The 18,703-nt window shown below is 37.8% G+C and overlaps 1 protein-coding gene across 3 annotated transcripts in view; it reads left to right on the top strand.

Annotated features, from left to right (window-relative positions):
• CFAP206 (cilia and flagella associated protein 206) overlaps nt 1-18,703 on the top strand; it is a 50,403-nt gene that overhangs the window by 17,897 nt on the left and 13,803 nt on the right. For all 3 annotated transcript variants that reach the window (XM_032275303.1, XM_032275301.1, XM_032275302.1), the window contains exons 8-11: nt 1,851-1,970; nt 3,800-3,998; nt 7,596-7,736; nt 11,465-11,658. In XM_032275303.1, the coding sequence (XP_032131194.1) occupies nt 1,851-1,970; nt 3,800-3,998; nt 7,596-7,736; nt 11,465-11,658 (654 nt within the window). The remainder of the gene's footprint in view (nt 1-1,850; nt 1,971-3,799; nt 3,999-7,595; nt 7,737-11,464; nt 11,659-18,703) is intronic.

Here is an 18,703-nt window from a genome sequence, read left to right as displayed (position 1 = left end):
CCTGCCCCAGCTTCCTGAGTAGCTGGGATTACAGGCCATGTCCAGCTAATATTTTGTATTTTTAGTAGGGAAGGGGTTTCACTATGTTGGTGAGGTTGGTCTCGAATTCCTGACCTCATGATCCGCCCGCCTCAGCCTCCCAAAGTGGTGGTATGTACATGTGTGAGCCACCATCTAAAACCATCAGATGGTTTTAAATCAAAAATGCCTGAACACAAAAGCATTCACATGAAACTTTTAGTTTCTTGAAAAAAAAAAAAGTCACTCTTGTTATATGAAGAAAAGAATATTAAGACAAATTTTCTTTTAAGGCAGATAAAAATCCTTACAAACTGTATTTTTCTATATCACCTCCTTAGAAGGATCACAAACCAGCTCACTACCTTTATTAACCTTTCAGTTTACTGTTGCCTAAAAACTTTAGGATACATGAAGCATGTCTTAGTTATCATAAAGTCAAAGATGTCATTTAGATCTTGCGTAATAAATACCTACAGTATAGCTTACAATGGCACAAATACAGTTAACACATAAATACTGCTTCACCCTTTAGATAGTCAAAAGTCAGAAAGCAACAAATGGTTTATAAGATGCTTTAACGTTTTTTTTTTTTTTTTTGAGAAGGAGTCTCACTCTGTTGCCAGGCTGGAGTGCAGTGGTACGATCTTGGCTCACTGCAACCTCCAAGTCCCAGGTTCAGGTGATTCTCTTGCCTCAGCCTCCTGAGTAGCTGGGACTACAGATGCACGCCACTATGCTCAGCTAATTTTTGTATTTTTAGTAGAGACTGGGTTTCACCATGTTGGCCAGGATGGTCTCGATCTCTTGACCTCGTGATCCACCTGCCTTGGCCTCCCGAAATGCTGGGATTACAGGCATGAGCCATTGTGCCTGGCTGGTACTTTAACTTATTATGTGTGATCATTGAAACCCAACAAGTAGTTCAAGTATGCTTATATAAATGTAGTCAAATAAAGGCCCAAAGATCACCTGAAAATTGAAGGCATGGAAATAAAAGCTGAAAACTTTTTGTTTCTTCATCTTTCATGTACATGGCTAATATCTATCAGGACCTTACTATAGAAAATATACAGTTAATATATGTACTTTCTCCAGAAGATAATGAAGTTTCAGAAAGTACAGAAGGTATCAAGATCCATAGTTTGCTTCATCAAACGCTTTTCTAGTTCATTTCAGTTTTGCATTCATAGTAAGCAAGTCTTTAACCTTAGCAAATTCCTTTGATACTTTCAAATCAAGAAAACAATATTATACTGCCTTGTGAGTCATTTCAGTGATGAACTTTATATGACAGGGTCTTCAAAAATATCCCCTGATTCAGTACAGGGATTCTGGTCATCCCCTAAACCATATATCATACATCACAAGGTGAGATCTCACTAGCCTGCCAACCTGCAGTGCCCTGCTGGCTCACTCCTAACAGGTTTTTCTCAATGTGATTTTATTAAATCTTGTTATCAACATAGTTTTCAGAGGAATGCCTAATTAATTTTATCATTGAGGAATAGGAAAATAACAGCTATATAAAAATGGATTCTTGAGGATTCATTTCTCAAGAACGCAATTATATTTAAATCTAAGAATACCTGTATACATTTTAAAAAAAGTATATCCATTGTATTTCAAAAGATTCATCCATCTCACAAATATCTGGTAAGCACCAGACATGCTGGTACTGTTCTAGGGGTTGAGGATACCGCAGAGAACAGACTTCTGGCTGTCGTCGAGCATACCTTCAGTGGATGTAGGAAGCAGGCATGGTCTGAAATACATATGATTTTTATAGTAGAATTATAAAGATATTAATGCAAATTATGTTGTTTTCACAGTCAGACATAATTACCGGTGCTCAAGAAGTAGAAATGATGACAAAACAGTTAGGAGCTCATCTGGAACAACTAAAAATGACCGTAAAATCAAAGACAGCCGTCCCAACATCACAAGTCTTTGTAAGTATTTGTCATAAACCTTTACCTTAACGGTAAATTTCCTGTTGAGCCCTATAGTATTGGATTGCAAGTCATTATAATTATATTTAATTTCTAAAAATATAATGTTAGTTTTGCATAAGTTGATCCTGCTCTTTATGGTTATTTTGTAGTAATAGTATGCTTTAAGTTGAATGAGAGAATTCCCCTACATAAGCAACTGCTACTAAAGGAACTGCAGCTGTGTAGTATGATAACCATATCCGTATTGGCTGTGACAACAGAAATAATCATAGTACTAGGCTGAAAATGTATTCATAGGAGCCAGTCAGAAATTGGCTCTAGTACAAGAGATGATATAACTCGTGACCTTCCTGAAAAGACAGATAATAATCATTTTGTTTACCAGGCCTGCACTTATATTGATTTGTCATTATCTGCACCATTTTATGGACAAACCTGGCAAACCTTATCTGGAAAAGGTGGTATAAAATGTACATGCAGTATTGTTATAGAGGATATGAGGCTGTGATAACTCTCTGCAGTCATGCCTAGTATTTAGTTTAAAACCCAAGAAACAAAAGGCCAAATTGTTTAGCTTACATATGGGGCCTTGTTGATTTTTCATGTGTTCTATAAGTCAATGACCTTTAATATGAATAAGAAACATATCTCAGTGGCCTAAAATCTTTAACTTGCAGCTCACAAAACACGCCCTAAGATATGTCTCTGTACTTTCCAGGTTCTTTTGAGTGATGATTGGGCCAGATAAATCTAATTATAATGAGTCATATTTAGCTTTTAAATTTTACTTTCTTAATATTGTTACATTTTATTAGATGATCAGCCAGGAAAACAAACACAAAAATGGTCTTCAGGCCGGGCATGGTGGCTCACGCCTGTAATCCAGGCACTTTGGAGACCAAGGCGGATGGATCACCTGAGGTCGCGAGTTCAAGACCAGCCTGACCAACATGGTGAAACCCTGTCTTTAAAAAAAAAAAAAAAAAAAGGTCTTCAGTGACACTGTTGTGTTCATTCCCCTCTAAACACATCTGATTTTTGGTACTTATGAAGGTGTTTTTTCTTTGTAGATAGTTGTTAACCTGGTGTCCTAGCCGAGTGGGTGGGGGGAGCTTTTCTATGTTGCCATGTTGTCCCACTTTCTCTCTCTCTCTTTTTTTTTTTTTTGAGATGTAGTTTCGTTCTTGTCAGCCAGGCTGGAGTGCAATGCCTGACCTCAGCTCCCTGCAACCTCCATCTCCCGGCTTCAAGTAGTTCTCCTGCCTCAGCCTCCCAAGTAGCTGGGATTACAGGCACATGCCACCATGCCTGGCTGATTTTGTATTTTTAGTAAAGACAGGGTTTCGCCATGTTGGCCAGGCTAGTCTTGAACTCCTAACCTCAGGTGATCTGCCCGCCTCAGCCTCCCAAAGTGCTGGGATTACAGGCATGAGCCACTGCCCCAGGCCCTATTTTTTTTTAAGAGATTTTTCCCTTGGTTTTTTGAGATGAAGAGCCCATAATCTTTCTTAGGTGATCACATGTATTTGGCTTTTTAAAGTAAATTAACTTTATAATAATCATACCAAAATAAAATGCCTTGAAATAAAATGCAAGTGTATTTTCTCATAATTTATTTCTCATAATGCAAGTTTATTTTCCAGGTATATCATAATTTATGAGTTAAATTTCTATCTAAAATCTATTATTTAAATTCATATGACTTTCACTTAGGGAGAATTAACTAACTTCTTTACAAATAACAACTGTATTTATCTTAAAGAGGACAGTAATTTATAATTTTATTACACAGTTACATTTTGAACATTTTTTTTCCTCTTTCTTAGCCTATCTTCATTGCACTTTCCACTCTGTGGACCAGCTTCCAAGACGAAACTGTCATAGTTGGTGTCCTCAGTAATTTATTCACTCACCTTCAGCCATTCCTGGATGCTCACGAAATATTCTTTCCTGAGAGAGTAATTCAACATTATCTCAATGTAGTTACTGTGAAAACTGATATGTGTAGAATGAAAGAACACATGGGTAATGAAAATCATCCATTATTTTCTGTTCTTTTTAAAATTGCCTCTAGAACAAAGTCACTCTTTTGTTCTAAAATTTTCATGTTATATCTTTCTGATAAAGCATTAAACATTTTTCTTGATTGTAAAGTACTAATGAGGGGTGGGTGCAGTGGCTCCCAGCACTTTGGGAGGCCGAGGCGGGTGGATCACCTGAGGCCAGAAGTTTGAGGCCAACCTGGCCAATATGGCAAAACTCTGTCTCTACTAAAAATACAAATATTAGTCAGGCATGGTGGTATGCTCCTGTAATGCTAGCTACTCAGGAGGCTGAGGCAGGAGAATTGCTTGAACCCAGGAGGCAGAGGTTGCAGTGGGCTGGGATCATACTACCGCACTCCAGCCTGGGTGATAGAATGAGACTCCATCCCTCCCCGACTCCAAAAAAAGCACTAATGTTCATGAGAGGACAGGTGGAAAACAGAAACTATGTAATGTGAATAACTTACTATCTAGCAGTAACCATTCCTACATTTCTAGTGTTATCATTCATGTTTTGGTTAACAATGATTTTTTGTGCAGATGTGTTTTATTGCAGTCCTAGTGATTTTATTATTGATTTGTTGGAGAAAAGAATATTATTCCTTGGTATTTTGTTGGAAATAGAGCTCAATTTCCTTAGAATGTTGTTAGGTATCTACCTCAGATTCAAGTTGAGAATTTACAAACCAATAAATGTTATCCCTGTAAAATTAATTGAGCTTATTTAGGCCCTTTTTGATAGTTTTTTTAGTTGAAGTGAGAAGCTTGTGCTCCTGGTAAATAGTTTTATGAATATGTATAGTTGTAAAGGCATACTTGTTGTCAGTGTAACTGTTGATGTGTTTATTTCTATTTTATTGGAGGGCCTGAGTGACAGTAATTAACTTAGTTTTTTGTGCTGAAGTTTTGGCCAGCAGGGCCTTGGCCTACATAATGTCTGTTTTAGTGGTGACGGCCACTCTAGTAACCGGGCAAGTTAGAAGGAACGTGCCATGCTCTGAGTTACAAATTAAGAGTCCTTTATTAATTAGCCAGCGACCAAGAGACGGCTACCACTCAAAATTCTCTCGGCCCGGAGGAAGGGGCCTGATTATCTTTTATACCTTGATTTAGGTAGGGGAGGGGAGTACCTAGCTGAAGCAGAATTTTACAGAAGCAGAAAAGCAGGTTAGAGGAAGGGGCTGCGGGCACAGGTGGTTTCCATACAATTACCAAGCAGGGGAGCTATCAGTCTCCTTCTACACAATGATCAAAGGGAAACTTTTTTCTTACAATAGCAGGGGGGAGGTATGCCAAGCAGGACGCAGTTACAATGGTTACAAGTGTTAAGAACAGTACCTTCAATGCTTTTCAGTGCAGCATGACCCAGTTATGCACCCAAAGGGGCTGTGGTAAGGAGGAGGAAGCCAGGTTGGAGTTTACAGCTAAAATGGAGTCAGTTTTGCTAGCCCAGGGTAGGTTATTACACTATCCCTGTAAAATTAATTGAGCTTATTTAGGCCTTTGGAAGATGCATTGATTCTTACAGAAAGAAAATCTTTATCAATAAACTTTTAACCATTTTAGACTCTTCTATCTTAGCTAAAGACAATTTAACATTTATAAAGAATGCCACAAAGGATCGTGAGACTTGAGATGTTGATGTTGCCTAACAAGAGAGTTGTTCTGGAAAATGAAATTAATAATTTACTCTATGATTTTTCTTTTCAAATTCTATTTTTGTAACGATGGAAAATAGTCGTGATTTCTTAAACTATTAGAATACATAAAAAGTGAAAACTAAATCAGAAACTAAAAAATATCTTTTCAGTTCAAGGTTTTTATTACTCATTTCATTAAAACAGTGTATCTAAGCAAATATTAAATCAAAAAGTTAAGGTAGCTTCAACAGTGAATATTAAGTTAACCATATTGGCGAGACTGTTTACCAGCAACTTCCTAGATTTAGATGTGTCATTTTCTACCATATGTCAGAATGTTTTGTTTGTTTGTTTGTTTGTTTGTTTGTTTTTTGAGATGGAGTTTCACTCATGTTACCCAGGCTGGAGTGCAATGGCGCGATCTCGGCTCACCGCAACCTCCGCCTCCTGGGTTCAGGCAATTCTCCTGCCTCAGCCTCCTGAGTAGCTGGGATTACAGGCATGCGCCACCATGCCCAGTTAATTTTTTGTATTTTTAGTAGAGACAGGGTTTCACCATGTTGACCAGGATGGTCTCGATCTCTTGACCTCGTGATCCACCCGCCTCGGCCTCCCAAAGTGCTGGGATTACAGGCTTGAGCCACCGCGCCCGGCCCAGAATGTTTTTTTTGAGACAGAGTCTCACTCTAGTTGCCCAGACTGGAGCGCAATGGCGCAATCTCGGCTCACCACAACCTCTGCCTCCTGGGTTCAAGCGATTCTCCTGCCTGAGCCTCCCAAGTAGCTTGCATTATAGGCATGAGCCACCAATCCTGGCTAATTTTGTATTTTTAGTACAGATGGGGTTTCACCACGTTGCTCAGGCTGGTCTCAAACTCTTGATCTCAGGTGATCCACCTGCATCAGCCTACCATTGTGCTGGGATTACAGGCATGAGCCACCATGCCTGGCACATCAGAACTTTTTATTCACCAGAACACTATTAAATTACTGCTACAGTGAATTGGGTGATCCAGTGTTCTCCTAAAAGAATTTCATTGACACCTGCCACATATTGTCATTGCTAGAGGCTTTTAGGCATATCAGGAAAAAAGAGAGATGATTTATTTTCTGTAAATTATGCATTTACTTTTAGTGGTAGCCACAAGATCATTTGTGGTGCTTGCTTTTTGGGTTTAGAACCAGGCATAGAAGTATAGGTGGGATTGTGAAAGCTAAGAAACTTTTGGAACAATGTTTTATAAATACGTGGTATTATTTGTGTAAAAATTTATTCAGTTTGCTTATCAAATGTAAATAGGTAAGCTAACCAACAGTAGGAAGAATTTTAAAAAATATAAAGAACAAAAATTATACACCTTGTTATTAAAATCAAGTAACAGACATTTTTTTGACTGTCTTTGCTCAGAACCTTCTGTTGTTTCAAGAAACAATAGTCCTGGTTTATAAGCATCATATGAAACACATTTTGCCACCTAGTATATTATTAAGAACAACACTATATTGAATGAGGTCAATCTATCTCTGTCTGGGTCACCTAGCAGCCAGTCGATTCTGCTCAGTTCCTTGGGTTATTTACCTGGCAGCAGCAGGAAGCATTACACACTCTTTTGGAAGTACCCCAGTCAGCTTTTCTCTCAGCAGCAATGCATGCTTGTCAGAAATGGTCTCTCCTTTCTATTCTTCATTCTGGAGCAAAGTCCTACCTCCAAGTTTGCTCCAGAAACTTATGTGACATTATATGTCGCTGAGGTCAGTTGTACTTCTTTGCTTGAATAGACTTCCTCATAAGTCTGGTTTTGTGAATATCAAGTTTTTGTCAATTGGGAAAAGTACAAAACAATAAAAAAGGTAATGTTTATGAGCTATTGCTGATTTATTTTGGAAATTTAACCTTCTCACTGAATTAAAGCTTTTCTTGTTCTCTTTTATTTTAGAAGATAGAGTAAATGTGGCAGATTTCAGAAAACTAGAGTGGCTTTTCCCAGAAACAACAGCAAATTTTGATAAACTGTTAATTCAGTATCGGGGATTTTGTGCTTACACGTTTGCTGCAGCAGATGGTGTTCTCCTTCCAGGTATATCATTGAAAATAAGACTGTTCTCCTTTCCCCAATTTTTTCTTTATATGGAGTACTGCCATTTCACTTGAGTGTTCACTTTAAAAACTTTATGGAATCTAATGGTGAACTAGCAAAGGAGCTACAAAGTTAATCCAGACAAAGTCTTCATTTTGGAGGTGCTCTGGTAGACTGACATAAGCAAGAAATTATACATGATAAGTAATGGAAGGTGTATATATATTATGAAATATGGATGCTGTAGTACCATAGAAAGGGAATGACTCATATGCCGAATTAAGAATTCTAGAAATGTTACATGACATTGGCCAGACGTGGTGGCTCACGCCTGTAATCCCAGCACTTTGGGAGGCCAAGACGGGTGGATCACTTGAGGTCAGGATTGGAGAGCAGCCAAGCCAATGTGGTGGAACCATGTCTTTACTAAAAATACAAAAATTATCCAGGTGTGGTGGCACATACCTATAGTCCCAGCTACTCAGGAGACTGAGGCATGAGAATCACCTGAACCAGGGAGGCAGAGATTGCAGTGAGCAGAGATCACACCACTGCATTTCAGCTGGGCAACAAAGCAAGACTGCATGTCAAAAACAAAACAAAACAAAAAAAATGTTACACAACACTACTAAAAATGTATTATCTTCCAAAGCAATTATTGAAAGAGCGATACTTATTTGACTGAGGTATTTGTTAAAAAATATTCTTTGTCACTTTGCAGTTATATTTCACTGGCATAGATCAGGATTTCTCTGTTAGACCCCTATAAGGAAGTGGCTAATAGTTTATCAAGTAAAATTTCTTCATGGTATATATATTATTAGTGCTTCTCGAAAATAAATAATAATTCAGAGATAGAGATGAAATAAATTATCCAAAAAGTGCTGTGTGAATTGTGAATAAGAAAAAGCGTGCTAGGGCTAGAATGAAAACAGTGTGACAAGATTGTGTCTTATTTATTTTACACCATTAACCTTATTTTCCTTCTTTCTTCATTATTTTAAAAAATTTGTTATGTTTCACTATTGAGTATTTTTTCATTAAAAATAATTATTGGGATTGTGTGTATACAGGCTAGAGAGAACACACAATTGGCTTATTCAAAAAATCTTAGTACATTTTTGATAATGAGAATAACAAAATATTTACTGTGGGAAATTGAGTGAGTAATATTCTGAGGCCCAGTGAGGGTCACTAATACTGGGGAGAAAATAATCAAGAGCCATGCAGAAATATGTAATGGAATGCAGATAGTTTCCATTTCTTTTCTTTCTTCTCCCTGCCTCCTTCCCTCCCCTCCCCTCCCCTCCCCTCTTCCTCGCCTCTCCCCCCTCCCTCCCCCCTCCCCCTCCCTCCCTCCCTCCCTCCCTCCCTTCCTTCCTTCCCTGTTTCACACAAATAAGAAGGGGAAAAAGAGATGTATGCATGTGGTTGAAAAAGCTATGGGCTAGGGTTCAGAAAAGCCTGGTCTGTATCCTTAGTGAACTAGGTAACCTTTTTGAAATCTCACACCTTCTGTGGACCTCAGTTTCCCCTCAGGAAAATAGAAAGGATCAACCAGGAGGTCTGTATGGTCCCTTCCAGCCTCTCCTAACTATGGGTCTAAGAAAGAGGGTAAAGTAGAAAAGTAGAAGAGCTCTTGGGGCCGTGAGTTTCAGATTCCTCTCTGAATAAGCGAATTCTGACTATTTCTGCTTACTACGTGATTTCTACTTCATTATTTTCTGGGCAGCAGCAACCTGCATTACCTCAGATGAATTCTGTAGAACTTCATTTATTCCATGTGGGAGTGGAGACCACATGGCTTAAATCCCAGTATAACACTGGGGCTTACCAATGAAGGTCCTTTTTAGATGCCTTCACTGACTTCATGGCCTACCACGCTTTCCCTCGTTTGCTCCACTCCCGTGGCACTGGCTTTCTTGCTGTTGTTGAACAATCGAAGCCAACTTTCACCTCAGAGTCTTTGCAACTCTGTTAGGAAAGCTCTGCCTCCCAGGTCACTACTCGCCTTGCGCCTTATTTTATTCAGCCTTCCCTAATCACCCAAAGTATCAATTGCACATTTCTTCCTTTTACTATGTATTTAACCTGCTTTGTTATTTTTTTCATGTAGAACTTGTCACTCTGTTGCCTACAATATATTTGTGATTTTTTGAGAGAAGGGAATTTGTTTTCTTCTATAGCCGTAACACCAAGAACAAGGTCAATAACTATTTGTTGGATAAATGAAAGAATAAGTGAATAAGACAGTGTTACTCTTTCTAATACAACTTCCACAAACTATGTGGATGTTTAATTATAATCTGTCTTTTTACAGTGGAAAATATTTGCTAACATGCAAATTTGCATTTTGGGAAAGATGTTCCATTTTTGTAGTTCTTACTGAATTATTTTAAAAACAGTCCTTGCAGCAGTTAGTTTAGTTTAAGTAGCTTTGAACAATCTGCCAGATGAGTAAGTGGTTTTTCATAAAAGATTTTTAAAATTATTATATCTGGATAGTGGAAAGTATTTTTATATAAAATACAATTTAAAATCATACTTTAACATAAAAATAAAAATATATGTAATTAATATGAATTTTACATGATACCACTCAAAATGTATAAATTAAAATGCTAGTTATAACATTTTAGCAAAATAAAAGCATAAGTGATATGTTAAAAATGGAGTGGAAGGGCCGGGTGCAGTGGCTCACACCTATAATCCTAGCACTTTGGGAGGCGGAGGTGAGGGGATCACCTGAGGTTAGGAGTTTGAGACTACTATGGTGAAACCCCGTTTTTACTAAAAATACAAAATTTAACCAGGTGTGGTGGCGTGTGCTTGTAGTCCCAGCTACTCAGGAGGCTGAGACAGGAGAATTGCTTGAACCCGGGAGACAGAAGTTACAGTGAGCTGAGAACATGCTACTGCACTCCGGCCTCAGTGACAGTGAGACTTTGTCTCAAAAAAAAAAAAAAAAAAAAAAAAGTGGGGGAGTGGAAGGGTCAGGAGTGGTGGTTCATGCCTGTAATCCTAGCGTTTTGCGAGGCTGAGGTGAGAAGATTGCTTGAGTCCAGGAGTTTGAGACCAGCCTGGGTGACATGGTGAATACCCATCTCTACAAAAAATACAAGAAAGATTAGCTAGGTGTGATGGCACATGCCTGTAGTCCCAGCTACCTGGGAGGCTAAGGCAGGAGGATCACTTGAGTCTGGGAGGTCGATGCTGCAGTAAGTTGAGATTGTGCCACTGCGCTCTAGCCTGGGTGATAAGAGTGTGACATTGTCTCCAAAAAAAAAAAAAAAAAAAAAAAAAATGGAGTGGATGGGGAATGGCTCTATGGGTATATTACAAACACAGAATAACAGTATTTCTTTTTCTTTCTTTCTTTTTTTCTTTTTTTTTTTTTGAGACAGAGTCTCGCTCTGTTACCCGGGCTGGAATGCAATGGCATAATCTCAGCTCAGGGCAACCTCTGTCTCCCAGGTTCAAGCTATTCTCCTGCTCAGCCTCTCGAATAGCTTGGATTACATGTGCCTACCACCACGCCCATCTAATTTTTGTATTTTTAGTAGATACAGGGCTTCACCATGTTGGTCATGCTGGTCTCAAACTCCTGACAGGTGGTCTGCCTGCTTTGGCCTCCCAAAGTGCTGGGATTACAGGTGTGAGCCACCATGCCCGGCCAGAATAACAATATTTCATAAGTGATCAATATCTAATTCTTTTTTTATTTTCAGGAAATCCAGCAATTGGAATTTTAAAATATAAAGAAAAATATTACACATTCAGTAGTAAAGATGCTGCATATTCATTTGCGGAAAATCCTGAACATTATATTGATATAGTTAGAGAAAATGCCAAAAAACATACAGAGTTAATTCAGCTATTGGAACTTCATCAACAGTTTGAAACACTTATTCCATATTCTCAGGTAAGCAGGGTCAAGATTTTATGACTTTATGACATTTAAAAGTATAGTTAATTTAAAATTACATTTTATTGTAGAATGCTTCCCAATTCCAGGAAGAGAGAGGGAGTCAGATGAGGATCTTTATATAGGCTGTCTGAAATGGATTCACATCTGAAGATGGAAACTAATGAAATCCATAAAGAATAATGAAAATAGGATATGGAGTCAAATTGATGAATTAGCAAATGGGAAAAATATGAATGAGAAAGACTTCATTTACTTATAAATAATTGAAGTTACAGTATATTTCTGTATCTAAAATCAGGAGCTCAACACAGATAATAACTTAGAGCTGCAGAACAGTTTAACAGTTTTAAATTGTAGAAGACTGAAAGGCCACAGAATGGATTTCAAGGTGAATTTCTTGTATGTCTGTGTCTAGTGATTCATTCATCTTATTTTATAATCCACTTACTGTCTGCCAGTAATTATTCTTGGCATAGGGGGTTAGTGAAACAAAACAGATAAAAATATCTGCCTGTTTGGAACTCACAGTTCAGTACTGTATATTCTCATGTACTTCCTCTTTGTCTCTCATTTTCATTGTTCATCTCTTTTTTTGTTCTTTTTAGAGACAAGGTCTCACTCTGTTACCCAGGAGTGGAGAGCAGTGGCACAATCATAGCTCACTGTAGCCTCCCAACTCCTGGGTTCAAGGGATCCTCTTACCTCAGCCTCCCAAGTAGCTGAGACTACAGGCAAGTGTCACCATGCCTGGCTAATTTTTAAATTTTTTTCTTTTTTGTAGAGTTAGGGTCTTGCCATGTTGCCCAGGCTGGTCCCAAACTTGTGGCCTCAAGTTATCCTCCTGCCTTGGCATTCCAAAGTGTTGGGATTGTAGGCATGAGCCACCATGCTCAGCCTATTCTTCATCTCTTAAGTGGTCTCTCTGTCTCTCCTCTCTCTTTTAAACTCACTCAAATTAAAACATTTTTCAATACATGGTTTAAAATGTCTTTTGTTTACATTTTTTTTTTTTTTTTGAGATGGAGTCTCGCTCTGTCGCCCAGGCTGGAGTGCGGTGGTGAGATCTCGGCTCACTGCAACCTTCACCCGCTGAGTTCAAGGGATTCTCCTGCCTCAGCCTCCTGAGTAGCTGGAACTACAGGCACGCACCACCATCCTGACCAATTTTTTGTTTTTTTGTAGTTTTAGTAGAGATGGGGTTTCATCGTGTTATCCAGGATGGTCTCAATCTCCTGACCTGATCCACCCCTCTCAGCATCCCAAAGTGCTGGGATTACAGGTGTAAGCCACGGCGCCCAGCGTTTTTTTTGTTTTGTTTTGTTTTTTGAGAGGAAGTCTCGCTCTGTTGCCCAGTCTAGGGAGCAGTGGCACGATCTCAACTCACTGAAACTTCCACCTCCCAGGTTCAAGCAATTTTCCCATCTCAGCCTCCTGAATAGCTGGTATTACAGGTGCAGCCACCACGCCTGGCTAATTTTTGTATTTTTAGTAGAGACAGGGTTTCACCATATTGGTTGGGCTGGTCTCGAACTCTGACCTCAGGTGATCCACCCGCCTCGGGCTCCCAAGGTGTGAGCCACCACATAAGCCACCATGCCCGGCCTTGTTTGCTATTTTTATCAACATTTTAACTATGAAGCAGGTGGGCTTTGTGTCACTGACCTGGCCAGCGGTGATTCAAGCGGTAATGTGTAAAAGGTCCGTTGGGCTAGTGACAGTGGAGCACAGAAGATGTTCCTGACACATGGTCAGGAAAATGAGAAACTAAGGACTAACTCATCTGAGTGGGGTGGGGGAGGTATGGTAGTCAGGACCATGGACAGCTCAGTTGGCGCTGTTATTCTGACATCGTGATGTCTGTTGATATGGCACTCCAGCTTCCCTTTCCAATGAAGCTATTCTGCAGAGCCTTCTAGGTTCTTCCTGTTGTGATGAGAGATTAGTCTTGTCTACAGTGTCTTTCTGTATGTGAGCCAAATAGTAGGTAGGCCCATAATTTTTGTGTCCACTGAAAGGTTACTCTGAAAATGTACCAATTCAGCTTCAACATGAGACTTGTCAGTTCCCCATAATCCTGTGAGGATTTGTTAATACCTTAGTTTGTAATGTTTGCCAATTTGATGAATTTAAAATGGTACTTATTCGTGTTTTATTGTGCATTTTTCTCATAGTGAAGTTCAGCATCTCTTATCTGTTCAGATTTCCCTTCTGTGCATTGCCTATTTATAACTTTTGCCAGTTTTTTTTTCCATTCCACTCTTTCTGTTTTTAAGTTGTTGATTGGTAGTTCCTTGTCTATTCTAAATATTAATCCTTTATAAGTTATAAAAGTTGCAAATGTCTTTTCCCAGCCTGGCACCTCTCTGTTAACTTTGTAAGTCGAGTCCTTCATTGAAGACACATCTTTAATTTTAATGTAGTCATATCTATTAAATTTTTTCCTTTAAAGATTGTACTTTTAAAAAATCTTATTTTAGAAATTTTCTGTCTTAAGATTATTCTTTTACACTATTTTTATTTTATTTTTATGTTTTTTGAGACAGAGGTTCACTCTGTAGTCCAGGCTGGAGTGCAGTTGCATGAACACGGATCACTACAGCATTGACCTCCTGGGCTCAAGCAATCCTTTTGTCTTGGGCTTCTGTGTACCTGAGGTGACAGACATGCACCACCATGCCTAGCTAATTTTTTTTTTTTTTAAGTTTTTATAGAGACGGGGCCTCACTTTGTTGCTCAGGCTGGTCTTGAACTCCTAGGTTTAAGCAGTCCTCCTGCCCCTCGGCCTCCCAAAGTGCTGGGATTATAGGCATGAGCCACCACATCCAGCCCATTTTCTTATTTTTAAATTATCAATCTAGTAACAGATACTCCCTAAAAGAAAATGATGTTTATTCAGGAATAGGCACTGCAATGGGAATACACTTGCCATAGTAAATTATGTATCTATTCAGGAAGGTAAAGAAAGAAAAAGGCCGTTAAAGGAAAAATTAGGAGGATTACATAATTGTTTAAGATAATTATCCTTGGCTTGGTTGGACAGGCAGTTGGTAGGCAGATGTTGTCACAGAAATATTTTTTCTGTGTAAGGTTGTGGTGACCTTTGTGCAGGATTGTGTTTTTTGGAGAGTCTCTTGTGATAATTTTTATCAGGGGTTTGCCTTGAGAACCCTTCCTTTATGGCCATCCCTGGCTCTATTTGTCGGAGTTTTTAACACAAGCTACACAATTTTGATTCTGACAACTTTCACACAACTTATTTTTTACATTTAGATCTTTAGTCTAGTTGGAGATAATCAAGGATTCTAACAGTATTTTTCCTCATGTGGTAAGCCAGTTTTCCTAACATTCTTTACTAAATGATGTAAATGTATATCCCACAAAATATGATGCATCTCTATTAACTTTCGTATGAAATAGGTTTGTTTCTAGGCTTTCTATTCTGTTGCATTGGTCTATTTATCATCTCTATGCTGATACCACACTGCTTTCATTACTATTGCTTTGTAATATATTTTATTATCTGATAAAGAAGCTCTCTTCTTTGCCTTTTAGCTTTCAAAATTTTCCGTGAAGTTTCTTAATAAATTTGCTAAGTTTCCCCAAAAAAACTCTTACTGGAATTTTAACTGGAATTGTATTAAGCTAATGAAATAATTTGTGAGAGAATTCATATATTTATTATATTAGATTGTCCCATCAATAAAAATACCATTTGCCTAGTGTTTTTTCCTATAGTAGTTTCATTAATTATGCCTTAATAAAACTTGAAAGATTTAGTTGTATTTTAGTCTCTACCTATTTCTAAAATAGTAGTTGAGTTTTTGCCATTTATGTATGTGTTCCTAAGTAATATATTTCTAAGAAATGACCTCATTTTGCCCAATTTTTTATTTAATTTTTTATTAATTGATTTCTCTTTATCTTAGTGATTTTGCAGGAAGTGCTTTTTCAAAATTATATTTTGGATATCAATTCCTTATTAAATATGTGTTTTGAAGATATGTTTTCTCAGTTTGTGGCTTATGTTTTCATTCTTTTTGTGGTATCTCTTGATGAACACGTCTTTCATTTTAGTGTGTAATTTGTCATTGTTTACTTCTTGATGCCTTAAGAAGTTCTTATGTATCCTGAGATCACAAAAATATTCTTATCTTTTTTTAAAAGACATGTTTTGTCTATTATATAGAGTCTTTAGTCCACTTGGATTTTATTTTTGTTTGTGGTGGGATGTAAAGATCCAATTTTAATGTTTTCCCATTTGTAGTGAAAGTGTTGTAGGCTGTTGTTTAACAGTCTCTCCTTTCCCCACTGATCTACAGTGTCTTATCAATAACCGCAGGCTTGTTTTTATACTCTCTATTATGTTCAGTTGTTCAGTTTTTTAAAAATTCCTGTACTGATACCTTCAGTAGCTTTATAAGTCTTGGTATCTGTTAGAGTAAGTTTTCACATTTTTTCTTCTCTAAAAAGTCTTGGCTGTACTAGACTCTTTCATTTTATAAATTTGAGAAGTACATATGAAGTTCCATTAAAAACCCTTGAAGGAATTTTTTTGAAATTGCCTTGTGTATGTAGATTAGTAAGAGAAGAATGACATTTTTGCGACATTGAGTCTCCCTATCCAAAGCATCAATGTAGTTTTATAATACTTCCTATGAAAGAATTGCACATTTTTTTGGTTATATTTATTTGTAGGGACTTTATATTTTTTGTTGCTATTTTAAATGCTGTTGATGCTTAGGATTGAATTTTAGTTCATTATTGCTTATATTATGGAAATACAGTTAATTTCTGCATATCGATTTTATCTTCAGTAACCTTAGTAAACTCTCTTACTAATTCTAATAATTGATATTTGAGAGCCTATTGATATTTAGAGTCTATTAGGTTTTTTTTTAATGTGGGCCATCATAATATATGCAAATAATAATTGTTTCCCCTAGACTTTGTATTTTTTTTAACACTATGCTTTATTACAGGAGGTAAATGTTATTGTAGGGAGGGGGGCAACATGGTAAGGAAAGAAATCAGGGCTGCAAATGCAGGCACCAATAATGTTAAAATCGTAATATGCAAAATGCATAATTGCAATCATTTTCTTAAGACTCAACTCATAGATGGAAAAATCTTTAATTGCTATTGCAGAAAGAAGTAGAAACTTGTTTTGATAACATTAGTAGAGAATATCTAGAAAATGGAGGTAATAGGATGTAAAATTCTGGCAGCAATTTAATGTCCTCAGTGGTAAGGCTGAGGCCAGCACCTAATGAGGATGAAAGTTCTATGCGGAATTTTGGATGGTACTTGGGGAAATATTACACTATGCATAAACCAAGCTGAAGTGCTTTCACAAGTGTTACAAAGTTTCACATAGTAAAAGGTTGGTTGGTTTGTTTGCTTTTTCTATAAGCACTCCATTTTTACAGCAAGAGTGGTATAGAATACTTAAACAAGGAAGACAGTATCCATGTAAGGTATATCTAGCTCCTTGGTATACTAATGCATACAATTCAAAATGATTAAACTGTGGTACATCTGGGTCTTTTTACAGTGACAAGGTGATGGTTCCGGAAAGCATGGGCCTGGGGTATCAATCTCTAGAAAGCACTCCCTTCCCTTCTATGTGTTTTCTAATTTTGCATTTTTTTTTCATTTTTCTTAAGCAGCTCTGCTGTTGGCTGCTTCTTAGCAAAACTGGTAAAAACAAAACTGTAATCATTGAACATAGAACTCTGGCAATCAGGACATTTAAAACCTTCCATATCCTAGGGGCAAAGAAAGTAGTGTGTGACATTTAAAACTCTGATTTACAAGCAAAGTGGTAAAATTATTTCCTGCATGAAAGACTTCACAGCTTTCCTGATCAGGTCATCATAGAAGGTCTGATTTAAGGTTGTTTTAAAGCTAAAGTAAAAAATTCTGTTTCTAGAGTGATGTGAATAGTCCAGTAAATTTCATTTGATTTTATTCCTTTGATTAAATACCCACAAGGATTTAACAGTGTGGCAGAACCTGGTATTAGGTCACTATTTCCACTCTCATGAATGACATCCTTTGTGGTGATGCCATCTTTCATGTATGATTGATTCATAACTGCTTGGTCAAGGTTACTATCAGAATATCCAGGGTTTAATCTGTTTGCTTGCCAGATTCTCTAGGAAATCCAAAGCATATACAAGTACCAACAGTCAGAATTCACACATTCCATACAATATGCTGTTCCACTTGAGAAAATTACATTAAGAAACTACTTCTGGGCTGGGTGTGGTGGCGCACGCCTGTAATCCCAGCACTTTGGGAGGCCAAGGCAGGTGGATTACCTGAGGTCGGAAGTTCGAGACCAGTCTGACCAACATGGTGAAACCCCGTCTCAAAAAAATAAATAAATAAATAAAAATTAAAAAAGAAACTACTTCCTCCTGGAAATTCTGGTGTGGGTACACTTGGTGAGAAGGCTTCATGAAATTTCAGGCAAATAAGAGAAGCTTTTCATTGAGCCAAATCTGCTGTAATCCCTAACAAGCTTCGACAGGGGAACCAGGGCTTTCAGCAAAAGTTGGTCCCGTATGTCTTCCAAATAAAATGTCTCTTGGAGATAAACGTGCTATTGTCACTGAGTTCATAAGCTACTTGATTGTCAGTTTTTGTCACACTTACAATGGAACATTGCAGATCCTTCAGAAGTATGTAACCCTCAGATCTTGGAGTGGTGCAAAGATCTCCAGATTTTTGGTTTGCATCGGGTTGCTGCCGGGAGAACCAAACCTCCAGTAGCTTCTAGGTCCCATTGAAAAAAATGTGCAACTTCCATTATCGTGAGACTAGAGAACAATCAACAACCACAGTAAATCAACTAAATGAAATACCTTTTTCTTCTGCTGCTGCCAATTGTTCTGGATGTAATACTTGTATTCCAGTTCCTTTTTCTGCTATAATTTTATATTTATGTTTTTTAAGGATTAAAAACTTTTCCTCGACATCCTTTCCTTTCCTTTTCCCCTTTCCTTTCCTTTTCCCCTTTCCTTTCCTTTCCCCTCCC

Source organism: Sapajus apella, unplaced genomic scaffold (assembly GCF_009761245.1).
Source record: "Sapajus apella isolate SASKATOON/1434 unplaced genomic scaffold, GSC_monkey_1.0 scaffold6, whole genome shotgun sequence".
NCBI classification, from domain to species: domain Eukaryota; kingdom Metazoa; phylum Chordata; class Mammalia; order Primates; family Cebidae; genus Sapajus; species Sapajus apella.
Note: the sequence above shows the minus strand (reverse complement) of the source record. Positions and strands in the feature narration are given on the sequence as shown.